We start from the raw sequence: 22,490 nt of genomic DNA, 5'->3' as shown, positions 1-22,490 counted from the left end.
CTTTCATTGACATGTCAAGTGCTGATAACCTGGAAGTGAGGCGGCGAGCTGTTTCATTATCCTTAGGTGGAAGAGCCCTGTGTCCTCAAAGTGACGAGTGACTTCTGGCAGGATTGCTTTGCGGGCTTCTGAAAACAAACCAAAAAAAAGCCACCAGCGGAGGTGTTTATGTTTACCACGGTATTCCTTAAATTACCTGCAGTATTTTCCTTGCAATTCTGTAATGAGAAATGGCAAAAAAAAAAAAAATCCGTCAACTTTTTGCTCCTTGAAGTGGTGATACGCATTTGATTCCTTTGTGGGTTGAGTGAAAGCAAGAGGTGTTTCTAAAAACTTTTAAATAAAACTCCAAAATCCAAATTATGGATTTATAAGTGGTTTCTCAAGCTGAAGTGTTATAGGTGTGAACCCGGTCATGCTACTTCTGTGAAACAGTGTTGTGTGGTTTTTTTCTGCCGGAGAAAAATACTCTTCTGTGCATTGTATATGGTTTGCTTAAGCTATGAGGATGTTCCACAGTATCTCTCGAAAGAGGAAAAGTACAAACCCCACCCTGAGAGGCCAAGCGAGAGCTGGAATGCATATTTCTGTTTGTGTGTTAGAGAAATGCTTGCAAAAGGGAGTACCCTGCGTTCAGAAGAGTGTCAGTTTTGTGTTATGAAGTACCTATGCCTTTTCCTTTTTATGTCTTGAACAGCTTAAAGCTAGAATGTGAAAAACTGGCCAGTGAGAAGACAGAGATGCAGCGACATTATGTCATGGTAAGCAAGCTGCATAACAAATTCAAAATGTCTATTAGCTTGGTACATTGAGACCGAAATACATTTGGATTGCTGGAGGCGAGCAGAAAGATTATAGTAGCACTGCTGTTGTTGAGGTTGCATCAGTGCTTCCATTATAAATCCTTGGTTTCAGGGGTTTATAACTTGTTTGCAGCAGTTAGTTTCTGCATGAAACCTGCTTTTTAACCTTTTAGGCAATTTGGACTATATCTTCCAAATGCTAGCAGATTACTTGTCAGCCCTTTAAAGCCGTGTACAAGTTCTGTAGTGTACCTGGGGATGTTTTCATTTTTGCTGGCTTTTCCCAGCAACCATATCTCTGTAAAATGGTTCAGGATAGCATTTTTTATTTCTGTGATGAGAGTAAGCCAGAAGTGTACATGTACGCATACAAACCCCAAACCCTACTTCCTAGAAGAACTGTTGCATCTGGGTGGCTGGTTCATTGTTTCACCAAATTCAGAATGGTGGGGATCTTGGCCCTGAAAGGGATTTCCTCAGTGGTTACGGTCCGCCTAGTTAAATAACGTGCATAGGAAGACATCTCTAACTACCTAATTGCATAATGGATCATGATCGCTGCAGAGGAGCTCTTGCTAGCTGTTCTGTTGTACATCAATGAAGGATTAGCCATTTTCCATATGTACATGGCAAATAATGCTCGTGTATTTGCTATAAGAATAAATAACCTTGAAAAATTCTTAGCCAAGAGCACAAGCAAATGTTAAGGCTCACAGTTGTCTCTTTCATGCCTGATATACCTAAATCTTGGAGACTGTTTGATACTAAGATTACACACCAAAACTGAGTTCCCTGCAATTCTTGGGCACAACAGGACATACTTAGATTAGTGTATCTGCTTTGGCTCTGAATTTCCATACTTTTATTTTTTGCATTCCTGAAATTTTATTGGAGCTTTTTTGTGTTTTTAATTTGAAATATTGAATAACTGGTCTGTTAGACATTGCTGATTTATATGTGTGTCTGGCTTCAAGCACTTCAGGCGTTTTTTTGGCATCTTTTGTGTGTGCTAGGAAATAAAATCTTGAGTATTTTTGTGTGGCTTTTTTTCTGCTTCTAATCTTTAGCTCTGGTTGTGATTACTTTTCATGATTTTTTTTTGTTGTCTGGTTTTTTTGCCTTGTTTTATGGCTGTTCTTTGTAAATTTGACAAGAAGCAATGTAGATAAAGAAAAAAAAAAAGAGGTTGCTGTGAAATGCTCTTTCAAATTCCAGAAGCTCTTCAAGGCCAATAAATGTTTTTAGGTCTGTATGTCTTTATACAGATGATGTTTGAGTCAAAGTGAATTTTGGAATAGTTTTCACAATTGCAAAATCTAATAGAATAATTTTCTTCTTTCTTAGTATTACGAGATGTCCTATGGCCTGAATATAGAGATGCATAAACAGGTAGGTAGATAATTCGCTTTCTGTGAGAATGCTCTGTGTAATTTCTCCTGTCAGTCTTAAAACAGATGGGTATTCTGTGTGACTTGTTTTAATTGCATGCTTGAGTGCACTGGAAATTTTTTTATACTTAACCTGGCCTTGGAACTTCCATCTTCTCTGTGGTATATATGGGCTCTGGGTAGGTTATGGTCTTGCCTTCCTGTTGGGCATTATTCACTTGATTTTCCACGTGCCATCTCCGTGTATGCAGGCGGTCTTGTACCCCACAGGGAGGGTGTATGTGAGTAGGGATGGGTATGTGAGTTGTACCATCAGTTCTGTCTGACCTAGAATCTCTTAAGGTTTGCTGTTTGGGATCATAGCTATATCACAAATGCATATTAGGTGTCAAGGGATTTGCATTTGCATATGGAAGAGCCTCTTCTCTTCGGTTCACCTGGATTGATTTAGGCTGAGGCTACAAAAGCAATTGATGCACGGCTATGTTTCTCCTTCTCTCAGGCTGCTTGCTTGGACCTTTGTCCAAAATCAGTGTCTTAGCATCTCAAACACGAAAGAGTAAATGTGCTTTCTGCCAGGATGTTAGCATGCTCAGTTTTGTGCCTTCAAGTCTAGCACTTAGGCCAAGATTAGCAGGAGATTAGTCAGATGGAGCATGGTAGTGTAAATCAGTTTCTTATTCGGTAATGTGTGTTTTTAACCTTCTCTAGAGGAGAATGAATTAAACATCTGACCTCTTTTCCTGTGAAGGAACTTTTTTTTATGGTGGAGTTTAATACTAACAATTCATTTTAGCAAATGGTTGAGCAATTCGGCAGCATTGCTGGGGAGTGTAAACTGCAGAAATAGAGAAATGGTTGGATAGGAGAAGAAAGACTGTCTGAAAATTGGTTTGTACGCATTTCTGTTCAAAGTTAGGGATTTGGAACTTCTCTGGGTTGTGGAAATAGGATTTCTTTATCTTGTTAAGAGCAGACATACAAGTCAAATGTTTTTTCATGTTATTTATTATTTATTATATTTTGTATTCCATTAGCATCCCAATGACACAGTACTGATTAGGGCTGCTTGTGCTAGATGGCATTCAAGTATGAAGACGGTGGGATTTCCTGCCTCAAAGCTTTTTGCGCCTGCAGCTCCAAACCTGTGGGACCTTGTACATACATCCTGTTTTACAGTCATATACCCCGACCTGTTCAATTCAGATGTCCTCTTCACAGGCACCATGAAGACTCAAGTGTGTTTAACAAATGGTTGAGAGGAAAAGGCTATGATTTGCAGCTGATCAGATTGTATATGTGTGGTGACTCTCTGGACCTGATTCAGGTCGCAGGTCCTGGTGAAAAGACTCGTCACTGACTCTAAAAAGCGTTGGGTCTGTTCGCAAATGAATAGCCAGATTGTTTCAGGACCCTTTAAAAAAAACCCCAAAAACAGCAAAACAAAAAGAACCCACCTCCCCCACCAGTCAGTAAAGTGATAGATAGGGCAGCAATTCACAAAGACCAGAGTCCTTACAGGCCACTTATTTAGCAAATTCTTGCAGGCATTTGAAAGCAAACATTGCAGTCAAATTTGTTTATATTTAGAGGTACCCTGTTTTTATAGCAAGTAGTTGTATGTAGGCTTACACTGACCCTACAAAATTCTGTGGGACAAAATCAGCTTGCAAGTGCAATGTGTAATTAATTTGTTTTAAGTGAAGGGGGAAAAAAACATAGCAAAAGCCCTTTTAACTTTTCATTTCTAAATGCTTTTCTTGAAACATTGTCGAGAATTATGGCAACCGAGTCATCAGTGATATTCCAGAGAAATTAAATACTCAATTACAACTAAGTGTGGAGATTACAAATGACTGAGTTTTAATTAAACACCTTTTCCCATTACTGTTCAGTCTGTTCAAGTTAGTAGTTTAAGTATCGTACTCTCATGCAAAATACTTAAATATTTTGTCAGATGTTGATTCAAATTAGCTACGGCTAAAAAACTTGCTCACTATCATTCTTAAATCCGGTATCAATTTCATGCATCTCATATCTCCTCTTCTGTTGCAACAGTGGGTTTTTTTTTTTTCCTTTCTCCTCTTGCTTCAGCAACTGTGAAGTATTTCCCACCTTGCTGTATGATCACAGCATTAGGATCCAATTTGGTATATCACACAGATAGCGTTGATTGCTTTACTTGATGTGTGCAAAGCTTTTATAGCCTTCCACCTTAAATTCACTTCACTTCCTCTCCCATCTTTGAATTTTACTCGTCTGAAATTGAGCGATTCACCCTTTTTTTTTCTCCTTCTCCCCCCAGCTTTCTAAATTCAATCATATCAAAAATCCTGAGGGCAGTTTATCACATTATGAAATACAGACAGCCCTGCAAACCACCTACTTATTATATTTTCTTTCTTTTTTTCACTTTAGCACGAAGGCATATCTGTCTTTATTTGTTTTTCTGGGCAGACAGCCTTGGTTCCTCTCAGATTCTTTTCCAGATGTACTTGCTGGATGCCCTTGTAATGGAAAGCAGGCAATAACACAGTGAAGTTGCCCTTCGGCGTAATTGGGCCTAGTTCTCAAGATCAGGTTAGGCTTATTCACTTATTAGATTTGCGTCTCAGAGGGTTCAAGAGCAGGACTCCCTGGAGTCCTTGGAAGTACCCTAGTAATTGGTGGCCCTGATATTTGAAACCTTTGTGTATTTTTCTGTTAAAGCTTCTGTTCTTCTTGGCTGCTTCCAGCCACAGAGTATTTATTTTTAGAGAAATTTTTCACTGGAACAGAAAATGATGGCTGTGATGGAGTCATGACTCTGTGACTTAGCAAATTGATAAAAGGATAAACGCGCAGTGAGCAGCAGCAGTGAGTGTGCCTGTGTGTCTGGTGGGGGGAGCAAGCGGGGGGAAGAGCATCTCTTTTCCCACCCCTCGTGTGATGCTCATCATCAGTCATCCTGTGTTGATTTTGATAGAAGACTATTAAAGTGAAACCTATGGGGAATTTGTCATTCTGAAAGGAAAGCTAATGTAATTAGTACCAATTAAAGTACATTTAGTAAATTGGATTTAATCTTAATTAAGCCTGCATAATGTTGCCAATTTTTAACAATTATGTTTGAGAACATAATTAATTTAAATTTTGGTAACTGAGTAAATAGCATTAGACTGGTAGAATTAGTCATTTGTGTTTTTTTTTTTTAAAGACGAGTGTGGGGTATGTTGTGACATGTGATGTTATAGCCTAAAATACTAAGTTATTTTTTGATATTCTGCACTAGGATCAATAGAGCTTCAAAGCAGACACACTGAAAAAAAAAATGGCATTGAGCTGGGTTTTTTTGGGTCACTATGTGAACAGATAACTTCCCTACGGTTTTAAATTTTAGTATTAGTGTAAGTATTAACATTTGTTTGCTCTGAATGTGCCCGTTTCTTAGTAAGTTGCTTTTTTAACATTTGTTTCTAAGAGTCTGGTAGTTCGTGAATGAATAGTTAACATACTGCTCTGTGTTTCTAATATACTCGTGCTACTTGGTGGTGGTCATTTGGTTTAATTTCTGAAATTAGGCTGTTTTAATGTTATGGTAAACAGTTTATTTAAATTGCTGTAATCAAACATGCTTACTGAACGTTTTAATTCAGAATCGTAATTATCACTTAAAATCAGTGTCTGTATTTGGCTACAGACAACAGATATTTGTGAATGGGACTGATGGAAAGCATAAATAGGATCCAGCATTCACTTGTAACTTTGATTATGTTTTTTGGAAGTGACAGTACATAAATTCCGAGTCACTCAATTTGGTTAGGTGTCCGTTTTTGAACTAATCTACATGCTAGGATGTTGGATTTCATCATTTTTAATAGAAAATTCTTGTCTTTTAAGAAGCAGGGTATTAAAAAAAATGAAATTACTTTTTTAAGATCAGAGTAAAAAAAAATCAGTCCAATCCATGTAAATTTTATTACAAGACTTCGGCAACAAGCATTTGAGTGCTGCTAAAATATTAATTGGATAGAAATGAAAGGGCTTTGCTAGCTGATAGGATATCATAATCATAGCTGCAGTAGTCGATGGTAAATGATGATAAATGGCATTAGGAACCTTTTAGCAAACTGTAATAACTACGAGGAGGGGAGCAGTATGGATTTGCATTATATCTGATACCCTCTAGTACCAAGTGGATTGCCAATACTGCTTGTTTAGCATTTTCTAAGGGCAATAGGATATTGATTTCTGACTTACAAGGAACGGCTCTATTTTCACCATTGAAAAGTATTGCAGGTTGTTAAGAAGAAATTGACTTGAAGAGGCCTGACTGCTGCCCATCATGGAGCAAATAAAGCAAAACTGCCGAAGCATGGTGGAGCAGCGAGATGGGGCCCTCAGCAATTTGTTGCTATTAATTTACCATGCTCGACAGCAAATCGATCGGCATCTACTTCATCTGCTAGAGAAAATGCTGTCCAGAGCAGATAAAAGGCCCTGCGTGGTAGAGGGAATAGACTGGATTGGCCAAACGGAGGCTGCAGTTAATGTGTAAATAAGTGAAATCAAGGCCAGTGTTGCCGAGAAAGCTGTTTTTAATTAGGCTAGGGCTTTATAGTGAACTATTTAAGAAAGTAGTATGGAGAGTAAGGGGAGATTTATTGCCAACCGAGTTAATATATGGGCTATACGACATCCTAGCCCTGAGTCTACTTGCTTCTTAAGCCTTAGTAAATTATTTTGGTAAAGGGGTGAAGATGGGAATCAATTTGTTTAATTTAGGGCAGAATTTTGACCGTTTTTCATCTTCATGGCCATAAAACACACATATCACAGAGAAATGGTTTGTATATGTGCTACCTGTGTAATGGAAAAATACTCTCTTTTTTTTTCTTTTTTTGTGACAATGGTCTGGACTTGGTGTGGACACATATGTGTGCATATGTGCAGATTTTCTTTTTTTACACATTCAGGAGTTGAGGGTGTATTTTCTTCCATTTTAAGAAAAGCTGGAGAGCCAGCTAAAATTATACCAACTGAATTTGTTCTCCATTGTAAACGGTAGGAAAGATTTAATAGAGATACAGGCAGTGGGTAGTCAGAACTGAACTGGAAAACTTTTCAAAATGAGAGAGATTAGAAGTGAAATTTTGAAGACTGCAGCTCACACAGGACTATTAAGGAGGAAGAGAAAAACAAGTGGCTTTTCCATCAAAGTTGCAAAATGTAAAAAATAGGCTGTCAAATCAGTTTGACAACTGAGGCTTGTTTGTCCCAGTTTTAGGTTATTTAGCCTGTGAAGCCAGCAGAAACACTTAGAAGCTTATGAAAAGTTAGAAAATGTGTTTCTCTGCAGTTAAACCTGAAACATTTTACTTGGTAACAACTGCTAAGTTCTGAAACGTGATTCTGTGCTTTCTTTTCTTCACCGTAGGGATGTTAGACAGCCGTTCAGTGGAGAGGTCCTGTTAATTACTGGGAAGTTTGTTGTTGCTGCTTCTCTGCCAGTTACTGTTGAAATAACCTTTCCCCCTGCAACTGCAGAATAACATGCCTGAGGACAAGAGCTTCCATTTCTTCCTGGTTTTGCCGTTCATAAGCAAAGGAAAGTGTCATTTTCCCCCACTTGTTGTGGCATTTCAGACAGATGCTTAAGACATGGGAAGCAGTGCAAAACATGCTGAGCAAACTTTTAAATTAAGACATATGCTCTATTTTTACTGGCAAAAGGCTGTGCTCCACAGTGCTTAAACATAAAAGCATTTTTCTTGCTTTGAAAGATGTTAATTGCTGTGATGCTGCCCCACTGACTGTGTTAGTTTATGGGCGCACTTGTAATTACAGGGGGGGCTCATGGTGACCCTGTGGTTAGGGTTGCCTAACACCTTCCCCTATGAAAAAAGAATCTTGTAAATTCTTCTTCTTCTTTTTTTTTTTTTAAATATACAAGAACCCCCCAGCACCTTTGCTGATTGCAGTAAGGGACGCTGTTCTGGTGAGAACCTACAGCTCCTTTTGGGCAGCGATGGGGGAAAGGGAAGACAAAGGAGAAGGAGAGGAGAGGGAAACCTCTGCAGCAGGCATATGGGGAGTGGAGGTCCTGCTCCCCCACCTCTGGCCATGCTGGTGGCTCTTTGGGTCAGCCAGCATGGTTGGAAATACAACTGCGGGATAAGGCTCCTACGGAAGGGTCAGAATTTACAGCCTGCCGGTGGAGGGAAGCTGTGTCACCATTTTGTTTGTGGTAACTTCTGTACCATTTTGTGTTGTGAGATTTGCCTTCCTTTAGGAGGTGAACAAAGAAATGCCGAGGCTATTCAGTACAGGGAAGAAACATTAATTGACAGACAGGTTTCAGAGTGAGGTATTGTTATGCTGGGATGCCCAAGCTTTACAGCATTTGTCTCCGTTTGATCTTGCCCCGTTATGTATGTGCATCATGGTGCAGGTTTTACTTATACACTTGAGGATCTCATTACCAGTTTTCCTAGAGAACCTCTTGCAGTGTGCAAGATAGACATTAGGAAAGTAGAATTAAGGCTACAGAGGCAATTGTAAATCTGGCTTGAAAAAGTTTGTCTGCTTGGCTCAGCAGCCGAAATAATTTTAGGCATAAGGAATGTGAAACAATTGCCATTGTAAGTTCCTCGAGGCAAGGATTCTGATTTGGGTTTATGTTACAAAAAAGTGAAGGGAGTGCTGACACAGATGGTCACAGCATATACCATGGACCCTGTGCATTAAAGCTAGGAAACAGATTTTATGGCTCTCAACACCGAGGCTGTCAATATTGAGAATTTGCAGTTATCAGTTTGGCCTTTTATGTTTGCTTTCTTTGATGAGAAGTTGTGACATACTATTTGTGGACCTAGCTGAGAACTAGGTTTATCACAGATGTGGGCCAGTTTGTAAACAGTGCGATTATAATTGTTTGAGAAATCACTTATTTTGCTCTCTACAGATTGGGCACATCTGTTGCCACTGACTTTCAGAAAACCTATTTAACCGTAAGACGCAGCAGGAGCAGAACAAAGATGATAATGTGAAACACAGGATGTGTAAACTGGTACTTGCATTAACTTACAGATGACAATATACTTGAAGCTGAGCCTATCTATATTAAAGAAATACTGTTCTATGAAAGGAATTGAATGTTTGAACTAAAAATTATTTTTTATTTTAAAACACAAAATTATTAAGTGATTTTAAAGATACCTATTTATCTCTCTGTTAATCTGTATATTTTTGCAGGTTTTATCTTGAATCAGGATGGTATTTTTACACTTCCAGTGGTACTTTGACGTACTAGTTCAGTAAATTTTTTCCTTTTCTATTGTTTATCTTAGTGGTGGCACAAACTCAGTAGTTCAGTGTAGTAGGAAGTGTTTTGACACAATGTCAAAAGCAGGTGTCTGTAACTGTTTTTCTTCTAATACTGTTTTAAAAATATAACTGAAATGTGTCACAGGTACTAAACAGAGCTCTAAATAGTGCTTTCTTGCGTGCATGGGTACGATTTAGGCATAAGGAGTCATTTTCCATAGGCCAGGACAGGTAGGTAATGCTCCGATATTGAACATTGTGGTGTTATGGCTAAGATGTTTAAATGTGCAAAAGTCAGGCATGTCAAAGTTATAGTCCCCACAGTAAACTTGAATTGGTCTCTTTATGGTTATGTATTTGTATGGTATGCTGTATGGCCAGCTCCAAACATTAAATCATGCCAACCTCCAGAAAATCATGAGATTGGCTTAAAATTGATCATGAGATAAAAATAATAAATTTGAACTTCTTTTTATTTCCGTTCTAATTTTAATGTGTTAAGCAGCATGAGCCAAGCACAGTTTAATTTTTCCTCCAGTATTCTTCCATAATAATTTTTTTGCAAGTAAGGAGTGAAACGTCCCAAGATTCGTGATAAAGACAAGGGAGATGGGTATGAGAGAGAGCTGGCAACTTTTGTTGTAATTTCCTGTTACCGGAAGATGTTGTGTAGTGTGCTTTCCTAAGAAAAAAATAATACCGATTAGAAAATATATACATATTCTTTCTGTAATTGCTGGTTAAGTTTTTGTGGATTAGACATCATAAAACGGCACAAATAGGCTGGTGGCAATTCTTTCTGTGTTAAAAGGAGAGGGAACACGGGACAGAGTTTTGAGTGGAGGTCTTCTGACTTGACATCTCTCTTTTACTTAAATGATTTCTTTCCAGGATCTTATACTGCCAGAGGTTTCTGGCATTTGCTGGATGAAGTTTACCTTCTTCAGGGAAGGAGAACCTTTCACTGTTATGTTTGGGGTGTGATACATTGACAGTGAGAATTTGTGCTTTTCTTTTTCTTGCGTTTCCTTAAAAAAATCAGCAGAGCATCTTAGAGTTGAGCAGAAGTAAAAATCTGTCCCCTTCATGATATAAAGAATCTACGTGAAAATCAGTTCTAGCACTAGATTTTGTTTGGTATGTGTTGCGTACTGTGTGCACGTTGTGTATGATCTTTGATAACATTTAATTTTTAAAAATGCTGCTCTTCCCTGAGTTTTAAATACAGTAGAAGTCTGTTGTATTTACTCTATCTGCATATATGCGTGGCTTCTCTTAGTGTCTCAGTTGTTTGGAAAATTTGCAAATGTGAAAAGCACCCCTGGCCCTGTCCTGGCTTACCCCGGAGAGAAGTAATTGCCCTAGTACTGAGTAGCTGGTGATGGAGCAGCACCATATGGTGTGCATGGTGAGGCTGCTGCTGAGACATCACCTACAGTAGTAGCCAGTGATGCAGATCTGTTATGACAGAGGAGTACTTTGGAAAGCAAAGAGACTTCTTTCCCAATGTTTTCTAACTTTGAACCCAAAATCAACAAATCAAAACACAGCAGGGCAAACACATGCTCTCTGCGAATACTTAATAAAATGTACTTGGTGGTACTTGTATATGCTACTTGTAGGCAGTGACAGCAGATGCTATTGAAATTTAACACTGGCAATTTTAAATCCGAGAATAACAGCAGAAAGGTCCAGCCTCAGTCTGTTGTGTTCTCAAGGCAGAGAGCTTCCTCAAAACTCATTACAGGGTGTCCATGGCATTATAATGACAGGGTCAGCATGGGGTAGAGGGAAGAGCAGGTAACCCAGAGCCTGGTGAGCTGCCACAGTAGGGATATCCTTTGGTGCCCCCTTGCAGCAGTTGGGAGGAGGCTTGTGTGATGACAGACCTCAGTGTTTGGGAAGTCTGGGTCATGGGATGTTCTTCCTGAGAGTGACTCAATGGCTGAAGCCATCATTTACCATGTTAATGTGACAGCATTATTTAAAATTAATCATAAGGCAAATTGGAATGAGTGATTTTTTGCTGGGGGTTGAGGGAGGAGAAGGTATTTTGATCACTCGTTTTGTTTCTCATGTCTCTGCTTCTTGGTAGAGGAGAGGTAGAACTTAATTTTTGCTCATTCCTTGTAGTGCAGAGAGCTAACTGAGGGCTTCCAGGTTAAAATATTTGGGTATCCAGTTAACCTGTCCCAGGAGCTTCTGTTTGGTGGTCAGCTCATTACTTCGACTTAGTATTTGATTCAAATTTTACCTTTCAAAACCATAGGGGAAGTGGAGCCATCATTGATGAACTTTTTGTATTGGACAACCACTTTTTCCCATTTCTAACCTCTCACAGACATGAAAAAAGAGTTTTCAGTGATGCCTCACAGCTGAAACCCTTTGGGACTTTGTTTTGAAAACACAATGTTGTTTCCTTGTTAAGCTTTCCTGTTAATAAATGCAAGGGAAACAAAGTGACTGTAGTGCAGCCCAGCTAATGCTTGGAGAAGTGCACACTGGGACCCAGCAGTGCTTGTCCACATGCCACAAAAGCTGCTTCACTGTGGGCTCTGCAGGGCCAGGTTTCTGTCAGTGGGTCTGTCACTGGCTTGTTCTCTGCCTTGGGAGATCCTGAATTTGGTTTGAGACGGACAAGCCGCCATCTAGCTGCTCAGCAGCCAAGTAGCCCATGGCAGCATGGACTTCACATGGGCATTTGAATTCAGCAACTGAGTCAAGCTGTGGACTGGTTTTGGCTTTCAGAGGTGTGCTGGATTTTTATGGCAGCCGCAGGATGTAAGGGGCGGTATTTCAGTACTTGTCCTTTGTGAATTACTGTGAGTCTGTGGAGAAAAGTCAGCATTAACAGGAGGACCACAAAGATGATCAAGTTGCTAGAGCACCCCCCTGTGAGGATATACTGAAAGAGTTGGGGCTGTTCGACCTGGAGAGGGCTCTGGGGAGACCCTGTAGCGGCCCTCTAGTACCTAAAGGGGGCCTACAGGAAATACGGAGAGGGATGCTTTATCAGGGAGTGCAGTGGTAGAACAAGGGGCAACAGTTTCAGAATGAAAGATAGGAGATTTAGGTTAGGTAGTAAGAAGAACTTATTTTCTGTGAGGGTGTTGAGGCGCTGGAACAGGTTGCCCAGAGAAGCTGTGGATGCTCCATCCCTGGCAGCGTTCAAGGCAAGGCTGGATGGGGCTTTGAGCAACATGGTCTAGTATGAGGTGTCCCTGCCCATGGCAGCGAGGTTGGAACTAGATGATCTTTGAGGTCCTTTCCATCCCAAACTAGTCTGTGATTCTATCTGTTCTGCTTCCTGCTCTGAATACCTGCAGATCCCTACCTGGGACGCTTGACTGTTTGTGGTCTGGAGAAGAGGCTATTTTTAATTCAAAACAGATGAAGTATTATCCATTGTGGCTCCTCTGAATACGAGTTCATGCTCTGCAGCACTTTATGAAAGTCTCTTAACATACCTATGCTGCTGTCTCCCTCTCCGAAGTGGTGACGATATTTAAATGGGGAGTCATCTAAGATTTATTTTGCTGATGTTCATTATTAGATGAGAGGGTCTAGAGGATCACAGAATATTGAATGAATACATATTTGCTGTGGAGGAAAGAGGACTCCTTCCAGACTGTGTCCGCTGTGTGACCAGGTCCAGCAGTGCATAACTGCTATGGGATTTCCATTGTTCTTTGGCCCCAGAAGTTACCAGGAGACAACATTAAAGATACTTGAGTTGTCCTCCTGCCTGCGACTCTGTTATTGTGTTTAGAGATAAAAGTTCGAAATGGGCGCGGGGGCAGGACAGGTCTTGCAATACCATTTGGGAAGGGAAGGCAAAGAGAATAAGGCCAAAGCTGGCCATAACACTTATACTGGAATTTTGGTTTGAGGGAGGAGGCAGAGGTCAGGGAATGATTGGAGGAAGCTGTTAATTGATTTTTTTCCCTGCAGTACCATTCACTCTGTATGACAACCGTCCACTTTCACAGTGCCCCTTTTGAAAGATGGCACTGTGCTGATGTGTAAAAAAGTCAGCTACAACACCACTACTGTCTGCTCTCTGTAATTTTATAAAGCATGTGACTGGATACAAAGTAGGGACCTCTTCTTAAAATATCAGTCTATAGTGTTTGAATAACACAAGAAGATTGGAAAAGCTTTGTGCATAAAATTCCCCCCGTATGTTGTATCAGCGTGTTAATGAAGGATAGATTGTGTATTCTTATACGCAGTTTAACCAATAGGCTTTCTGTCCTAATTGCAGAAAGCTGTTGCAATCTGAGCATGTTGCTTATTTACAGTTTTTATCAGTACTTCCTCATTTCTGGGGACAAACTGTATTTTTTCTTTCTCAATCTTGTCCTAAACAACTACATCAACCATAAAATTCAAGTATTGATGAGAGCCTTTTTTGCTCCTTTGTTGTTTTAAAGCATTATTGGTGGAAGAGACAATAACTTCGCAAAAAACTAAAGGACTTTTATATACCAGAGTTACTTGTCACATATTTGTCCATATATGTTACTCACGAAAAGTAATTCTTAGTTTAATTCACTCAAGAGTGATGTCCTTCTTCCTTTGCATCTTTACACTTCCTTGTGCTCCTAGAGATGGCTGTTAAAAGAAAAAAAAAGCTAATGATATTTTGTCCTTTCTTTGGTTGCTATTTACTTAACTGTGTTTTTTGCCTGGAACTCAGGTGTGTATTTCTTCCAAAACACTGATTTTTAACAAGCCTTTTTGTGTGGGTGAGAGGAATCCTGAGATAATCTTAGTTTACACATTTTCAGAGAAAAATGCCGCTGTAAAGTATGCACTATGTTAAGGGTCATGAGGTTTGTTTAAGCCTGCAACAGAACCTGGAGAGCCTGAAAATCTGTAGAAACAGGAAATACCTCTTTGGTATTAATGTGAAGCGAAGGAGAAACCTCTCAGGTGAATGAGATGCAGCTGCCAGGGTCTGGGACTTGGGAGGGATCCAGGTGCAAGTTTCTGGATTATGCTGTCAGTGGCTTCCTGTGAGATCTTGGACAAAGGCACTTTAACTGCTCTCTGCAGCAAGATGGGAATGATGCTGCAAGGCTAGCTGAACAAGGGCAAAGTGATGCTTGTGGTTTGTGGGGTGAATTAAGCAATTCAGCACAGAGCCAGAGAAATCCAGCACATACAGAGGGTAGCTCATGGGGAAATGTTGAGGTCATGGGTATGTCTCAAATCCCTGAGTGTTTGAACGCTGAGCCACCAAAGTTGGTGCTGCCTGAACATGCTGCCTTAGCTTGTAGTCTCAGAACCACTTTTTGAAGAGTGACGCCTAAACTTTATTTTGAAGTGTAAGCATAACATGAATTTTTCTTAAACAAAAAGTTAACTTAAAAGCTGCAGAAGGCAATGCTTGTGGTTCATCTTGGTCCAGCTACTTCTGTATCTTCTGGCATGACCCACATTTCTTTTCTCCCAAGAGAATCACCAGGATACCCAGCAGAAAGCTATGTGGTTTTGCATGAGATCCTTAATGGTTCAGTAGAGCTGAAAAAGGAGAGACGCATGCTGTGCTGTCACCCTGGACAGATTCTGGCCAACTGAAAGGAGTAGTGCTGGGTTCCAGCCCCTGCCCCAAACCTATTTGCATGTTTTAGCCTATGGTGATTTCTTATTTACAATTCTGAGTAGGAGCTGGAAAAGAGACTGTCCTTCTGCAGTGGAAGAACCAAGAGTATTTCCTTCCCAGAGTTTATGGAAGCCTATTAGACAGAGTGTTCCCTTAGGAGGTAGGAAAGAGAAGTAAAGAAAGAATTAAATGTATATAATGCTCTGATTAAATGCTTTAACTAATAAGCTGCACAGAAGTCTATCCCCTTCCCTCCCCCCCTTTTTTTTTAATATTCCATTGCTGTATTTTATTCTAGCAGTGGTTCTCAGCTTCTTGGGGAACATAGGTGGAGAAGCATTGAATTGGGAGAGTTGCAGTGGGAGGTTGCAGGACTTAGTTGTGAGCTGGTGCCCAAGAGCTTGGTCTTACCGAGCCAAAGACTCGTCTGAATGCGTTTGGAGAGGGGACTCAGCAGGGCTAATGGAGAGCTTCAGTGCTGGAGGTGGAAACTCTGTAGCACTTTTGGTGACTTCAGCACTGTGTCGTTCGTGAGTTGGGAGACAAGTGGGGGAAGATTGTCATTTGGGATTTTAATGTCTAAATTCTTGTGCTGCTCCAGTCTTTATACTTGATGTGCCTGTTTTTTTAAGGTGCAAAGGTACATGTATATATCTGTAGGTATTTGTAGGTTCCCCCTTGTGCTTAGAAATTCTTGAAAATCTTCTTGAGTCTTTGTCTGTTGCTGACTTTCTGCCTGAATTACATGTCTACTCTGCTCAAGCATTTTTAAAAATCCCATTACATACCTTCTGGAGACTTCACCTCTGGCTTTCACTGCTTCAGCTTTCTGTCTGGGAAGTAATACTATTTGCTGAAGCATAACTCTTACCACAGAGGAGTTTTTGGAGAGCAGTATGTTAAGAAATGGAAGGAGAGATATTATTACATGGGAGTCACTCAGAAGTGGCTGTGTTTATCTCTCTAGATTGTAAGATGCTTGGGGCAGGGTGCTCCTTCTGAAGACAGTTTTGTCCTTGTTTTACCATGTGAATTCTGCTGTCTTTTCCACCCCAGCTGCAATTAGCCTTCTCCAGTGATGTACCTTTCAGTGGTAATGCAGTGAACGCTTTAATTTGGATTAAGGAAGTTGAAGTTTGCTCTTGTTAATCTATCTCCTCAGCCTTTGTTCTCCATCTGGAAAATGGGATAATGTTACTCTCACCTAGGTAAGATTTTTTGGGGGAAAACCAAAACAAACCTTCTTGCCTTGTGGTAGCATGTCCCTGCTTTCTTCCTAAATGCCTAAAACACGGAAAATGCAGAGGTGGGGCTTGTTGCTGTACGTGCAGTGGTTACAGCACAGTGGTATCTTGATTCTCTGTACAAGCAATTATATTGTGAAGTTGGAGAAAATAGAGGGTTTATAAAGCTTTCTGTGCCTTGTGGTTCTGTGCAGAATTAGTATGAGGTAGTATGACGGTGTACATCTCAGGTAGCTAGTTTCCCAGTCTGTTTTTAACCTCATTTGAATGTCTACCTGCCCATTAGACAATAAACCTGTACAAGGCTCTTTCTTGATTTATTTGTTGCAGAGGTTGAAGGAAGATAGTGGCAACGTGGGTTGTCAAAAGATTAGGCAAAACGGCTTAGTATTCAGCAGTGAGGATCACAGCTTTGGTTGTCTTCGCTCCTAGGCATATGAATATCCCATGCATGTGAGAAGCTGTAAATCTAGTTTTGAGCATAAATGCAAGTTATACCTGGGAAAAGAAATACCAGTCTGAGGGCTGTGTTCAGCAGAATGCAGGAGGAATGTCTGATATCTGGTGCTCTCCACTGAAAAACTGCTGTGTTTTTGCACTGTGGTGAAGGTGGAAAATGGTAAAATAGGTCACTTTATCTGTCTGTGCATTGCTTTGCCGGTACCTTTCTTGGTTGCTCTTCCTCAAAAGGGAAGTTTTGGAGGCAGATCAGCTGTGAATTTAGCAAGGCTGTAATCTCTCAGTGTACAGTCTATCTCAAAGCTGGAGAAAGCCTGATTTACAACCGCATCGAATGCGCTCTACACAGGTTCTCTGGTGGATATTGAGAGTAATTTTGTATTGCTTTGGGCTGCATTGGCAGAAAATGGCATCTATTTTTAAAACTTTGCTTACAGGTACGGAGTTAAGATAAAATGCTTTTTGGTGCATGTGGATGGTGTTCAAGAGTATAATTGAAGTACTCGCAGGTGTGCTTTAACCACCGTTGAACAGACTCTCTCAGGTCCTGCTTACTGAGGAATGGACAAGATTTTACAGTCCTGATTATTTCTCCAGTTTCTTGGGTAGTTTTGCAGCTAGTTTAAGACCACTTCAGTTTTGTGTTTGTAAGCTGAAGTTAGATTTGTTATGCTAAAGTCACTGTATGCCCTGTTGGTGACTGTTAAAAAATAAACCTTTTTTCACTTCTCTTTCCTTTGCTGTCATCTACGCAACAGAGTATGTTGCACTAGGGAAGACTGACTTATTTCAATACAGAAATCAGTCATTTTGTATTGCCTTCCACTTATATTAAAGGTTACTATTTTCCAACTTAGTCTTTATCTTTGCTGAAGCTCATACAAAGCAAGCATAGTCTGATCTATTCACTAGTCATCAAATCTATTTCCCCTCTGCCTCCCCTCGGCTTTTCCTGTTGTCTTTGTGAAAAATAGATAGCTATTATACACAAAAAGGTTTGCAAACAGTCAGTAGGTAGTTCAGTAATTTTAAGGTTTCTTTTCTGTATTCTGGCAAATTTATAATGCAAACAGAATAACACAACTAAGTCTTTAATTGTCATGGGAAGCTGCCGTTATGAAAAGGAAAACTTGTAATAGTTTGTGCAAAACAGATTCACATAAACTAAAATAGATACAACCACTCTTTATTTTTGTGGGTGAAAATGTTCAGATTTGAATGAGTATTTTTCATATAAATGCTTGCCTGAAACCTTTTTGATTAAAAGAGTGGCAAGATTGCAGACCTAGCAAACTAAATATTAAAATAACAAGCCTAGAGACTGCTTTTTGGTAAACCATAGAATTATTCCATGGCAAAAAGCCAGAGATCCATTAAAAAAAACCCCAAACACAAAACAGGCGTGGAAATGTGGTTTTGTTGTCTGTAATGTAGCCTGCTATAACTGAAAAAACATATGTTGTTTTATGAGTGTGGTTTTTTCAGTTTTGACCACAGCATTTAATTTCTTCATCTGACCACTGCCGAGCTAGAACATCCACCACTAATGTACGCTAGTTTTTATTTATTTATTGTTTTGAATTCACTGTGTAATTGAGTACTGGTGATTTGGTTAACCAGATGATCTAACAGGTGGCTCTGAAGACTACTTGAAACTTGCAGCTAAACCAGATTGTGAAGCTAACCCGAGAGGTGAAAAGTTTAGGATGTGGTTGATGTCAGTACATCTTGGTTGCAGGGGTTCGGAGGAAGTGAAACGCGGTCAGTGCCTTCCCATGCCCAGCAAAGTATCAGTATCTGTAATGTGCTGAGCAGCTTGCCAGGAATGCTGCTGTGTGCTTTGCTATTTTAGCCGTGCTCTTGTTTTCCAGTCCGAAGGAGTGCTCACAAAAAGTCTCAGCTTGGAGATTTTGTATGTCCGAGACTGAAGTTTTCTGTGTGCTTCAGGCGGACAGAGATGGCATTCGTAATGAAAGGGATGATCCCGCGTTGGGGTTAACCCTGTAGTAAACTGGGTCTGGTATGGAATTTATATTAAAAAAAAAAAAAAGAAAAAAGCGGAGTGGAGGGGAGAGGCAGCTGTTTTAACTTGGATAATTTCGTTGTTTAGTTCACTGCATATCCACAAAAATGCTAGCAGCACAAGGGTGAGGTGAGCAATATTAGCTGGATGAGGGGAGAACGTCTTCAGTGCCTGTTTTTATGCCAATTTAAAGTGCATATGAAGCTACAGTAGAAGCCTTCTTTTGATCTCAAGAGCAGATACAGCATAATTGGTGGGTGTGTAAACCATATTTCTGGCCCAGACATCTTTGTAGGGAGGTCATGTATGTAAAATAGGACTAACTTTATGAAGGAATCCTGTATGATTGATGCCTTTTCTGATAAGAACATGTTTAAGAAGAAAAGTGTTGATGTTATTAGCAGATAGTTAATCTGTTTACAGAGTTGATTATTTACCTCTTTAATGTGCTTACATTTGACCTACTTTTCACGTTCTAGATGTTTTTATTAAAGTCTGTAGGTGCAGTATGATGAAGAGTGCACTTAACATATGGTGCATCTCGAGCATTTGTCTGAAATTAATGCAGTTCATAGCTCTCCACACAAAGTGTGATCTCACAGGGAGTTACAGCACTGGAAGAGGTTTCATGAAATCTGCATTTCCCAACTACAGAGTCCTCCTTTGCTCCAAGACTCCTGTTCTGCTTTTTATTGCCTTTTCTTAAACTTTTTCTTAAAAAAAATGTTGGGGTTTTTTTTTTTAATGCTGAAATCCCCCTTGGATGAAGAGTATTTGAAAACTTCAATAATGCTGATATAATTTAAAGATAAATGCCATTTAGTGTTGCTTGACTCAGAGTCTGACCTGACAGGAGTCTTAACTGGGGGAATGCCATTCAAATGAACTGAACATCAAGGTGTACTTGGTGTATCCAGCTGTCCTGGACAAATGAATTTCCTTAACATATTAAGCATGCATGTCTTACAAATGTCTTAGCATTTGCTTTGCAAATACGTCTTCTTAAGAAGGTTGAAAAGAGAATCATAAACTGCCTTATTATTTTAGATGTACTTCAGTAGTGAAACTACCACTCGTTGAATATTCACGTGTTGAAGAATAAAATTATCTGTTCTTTCCTTGTCCTCCTTCACTTAGGGTAAAAATAGCAAGAAACTCCAGTTGCAGAAATGCTGAAATCAGAGTAGAGTTATTTTCAGCAGAGGTAGTTATGATCCACAATGATTGAAATTATGGGCAATGACAATTCATATAAATATTTTTTCCTCAGTAGGAGTCAGAGCTACAGTCTGTTTTTTTTGTTGTTGTTGTTGCTCTTAGGGAAGCAGCCTTCTGCTGCATCAAGAATCCCTTCCCGCCGCGACAAATGTTTCACCTTAAAAGTAAGACTGTGAATCAGTATCATGGGAGTGGTGGCAGAGATGTGTGAAATGCTGGAACTTTCCGTCTTTCCTTGTTGGATGAATATTCGTATTTCGCCAGCTCCTGGGTACTTTCCCTCTTACTCTTGGGGCAGCCTGCTCCAGAGAAAAGGAACCGGGATACTGAGTGACTGTGTCATCGTGTGCGGTACCGTGCCATCCCTGAGCGACAAGGCTATCGACAGTTCATCTACAAGGTGCTGCAGTAGTGAAGTTTACAGCTGGTGCTTTGGTAGAAATGTGGCATTGCCATCTCAAAACATGAGGGAATAATGAGTCAGTGCCTGGAGTTGAAACCTGCATTTAACTTCAGACTAAAAAAAATTAAAATAAAGTGCCCTGCTTATACACCTGTAGCAACTTTCACTTGTTGAGTGTTGATTTTAAAACAAAGGAAAAAGATCTCTGGGTGGGGAAGGGAGAAAGATGTCTTAAAAGTCGTCTGATTGTTTCAAATGTAATCTGATTCTCAGATCATCACTTTATTCCAGAAACTGGGACTTTATAAATACCACCAAGGAGTATAAAACATTTATTTGTCTTCAGAAAGCATTAACAGGTATCATACTTCCCCTTGGTTTAAAAACTGAAATGATAACATGCCTTATTTGAATATGTGCCGTTGCAAGGATTAAAAGCGAAGCTTGATGGTAACATTGCTGTAAAATCTACTGCACTATTCTTTCATCTCTTTCAGGGTGTTGCTAAAATCACACTTCTGTGTACTAGCTTAAAAGGGGCACATTTTTGACCATTTTGTGAATTACAAAAAATCTGTTACTTTCATCTAGGAAAATTGCATATGAGTATTTCTCATTTTTATAGTAGACAGGAATGGAAAAGGAGTTAAAATGTTGTTTCCTTTGTGTAGACTACTTTTCCTTGAAATAAATACCAGTGTTTTTTACTGGATTTCTTAAGCTAATTGGCACCTATTCACCAAGTGGAGTGAAATTGCTGGGTAGGAGGAAGAGATTAAGGATTGAAGGTGAAACATGACAAAGTTTTCAAACACTATAAGAATTCTTGCAACCAGACCTAACAAATCCACTGAATAAATCAGCTTGCTGATTCCTAGTATTTTTCTTTTCTGGAAGCTAACAAATAAGTGTGATTATTAATGAAACAGACAGGCTATGGGCTCCACCTTTCATGACCTGCAGGTCTGGGGTGGGTAAGCAAAGGAAACCAGAGGTGGAAGAGAGGAAGCAATCTTGTTCCTGATGCAGAAGGGCTGACTCCTGGTCTCCAGATCAATCTGGAAGAAAATAAATTGAGTTTAGCAGTCATGTTGCTTTTCCTGGTTTTATGGAGGCTGATTGCTGCTTTTACAAGTTTATTGATCAGCTTTATGTAATTCATTAAAACCTAGAACAACACAACATTCGCTGTAGAAACGAAATTTTCTTCCCTTTTTTTTGGTAAAGATTATTATGTGTTACCATTGGCTGCAGTGTTTTCTGCAAACTTCAAGACTGTACAACTTTCTGGATGTAACTGGGAGTCGGCACAATCTTCACAATTCTCAACTGTAATAGCTTATCAGCTTCTAAGGTCTCGAGCATGCTGCTGAAGAGTAGGCACTGTAGCTATAATGTGGAGACTGGATGTAGGATAATGGATGCTTAGGGATATGTCTGTTCGTTTGTGTGTATTTGCAAATAAAAGGTAAGTGCTGACAGGGATCAAAAGTGGACAATGACAGCTCTCTTTTGTAGAGGGAAAACAGTTTCAGTGTTTATTGTATGGTAACATGTAAAACCAGCATCAGAACCCCCTTTCTTAAGCAAAATATATTTAAATTTTAAAAGCGTGGTTTCTTTTAGATTCACCTGCTAGACATGTTCAGCTTTTTTCTGAAATGCTGTCTCCTTAATATTTTTCCAGAGGACACCTCAAGTTAAACATAAGCCTACTGAGAACAAGTTTTGACTATCCCTTGTTGTTGTTTTTTTCTAATTTTTCACGATGTATGCATTGAAAGTACTGACCTGACTACTTGCTCCTGAGGAGGAGAGTATTAACTTGTGATGTAAATAAATAGGGGACTTTCTGCATCCAGTTAAATTAAAACTGCTCACTAAAACCACTGTAGGCATACAGTTTCAAGGATAGGCTCAGACCAGCTTGTGTCATTTCCAGTGGGCACAGAAGAGCTGTGGTCAGGGACTTTGGAGGGTTGTGTGAGGGAAGGGATCGAGTAGTAAGAGATTGATGATTGTACACATGCTGCTGTGTT

At 39.8% G+C, this 22,490-nt stretch overlaps 1 protein-coding gene across 1 annotated transcript in view; it reads left to right on the top strand.

The window, feature by feature from the left end:
• Positions 1 to 697: 697 nt before the first annotated feature.
• LOC104278508 (transducin-like enhancer protein 4) overlaps positions 698 to 22,490 on the top strand; it is a gene marked incomplete at both ends in the record, with an annotated part of 36,713 nt that continues 14,920 nt past the window's right edge. Inside the window, 2 exons of the mRNA XM_009875510.1 lie at positions 698 to 761; positions 2,148 to 2,192. Of these exons, the coding sequence (XP_009873812.1) occupies positions 698 to 761; positions 2,148 to 2,192 (109 nt within the window). The remainder of the gene's footprint in view (positions 762 to 2,147; positions 2,193 to 22,490) is intronic.

This window comes from Apaloderma vittatum, unplaced genomic scaffold (genome assembly GCF_000703405.1).
Source record: "Apaloderma vittatum isolate BGI_N311 unplaced genomic scaffold, ASM70340v1 scaffold9648, whole genome shotgun sequence".
In the NCBI taxonomy this organism is placed as follows: Eukaryota; Metazoa; Chordata; class Aves; order Trogoniformes; family Trogonidae; genus Apaloderma; species Apaloderma vittatum.
The sequence above is the reverse complement of the archived record's forward strand: the minus strand, read 5'-3'. Positions and strand labels throughout refer to the sequence as shown.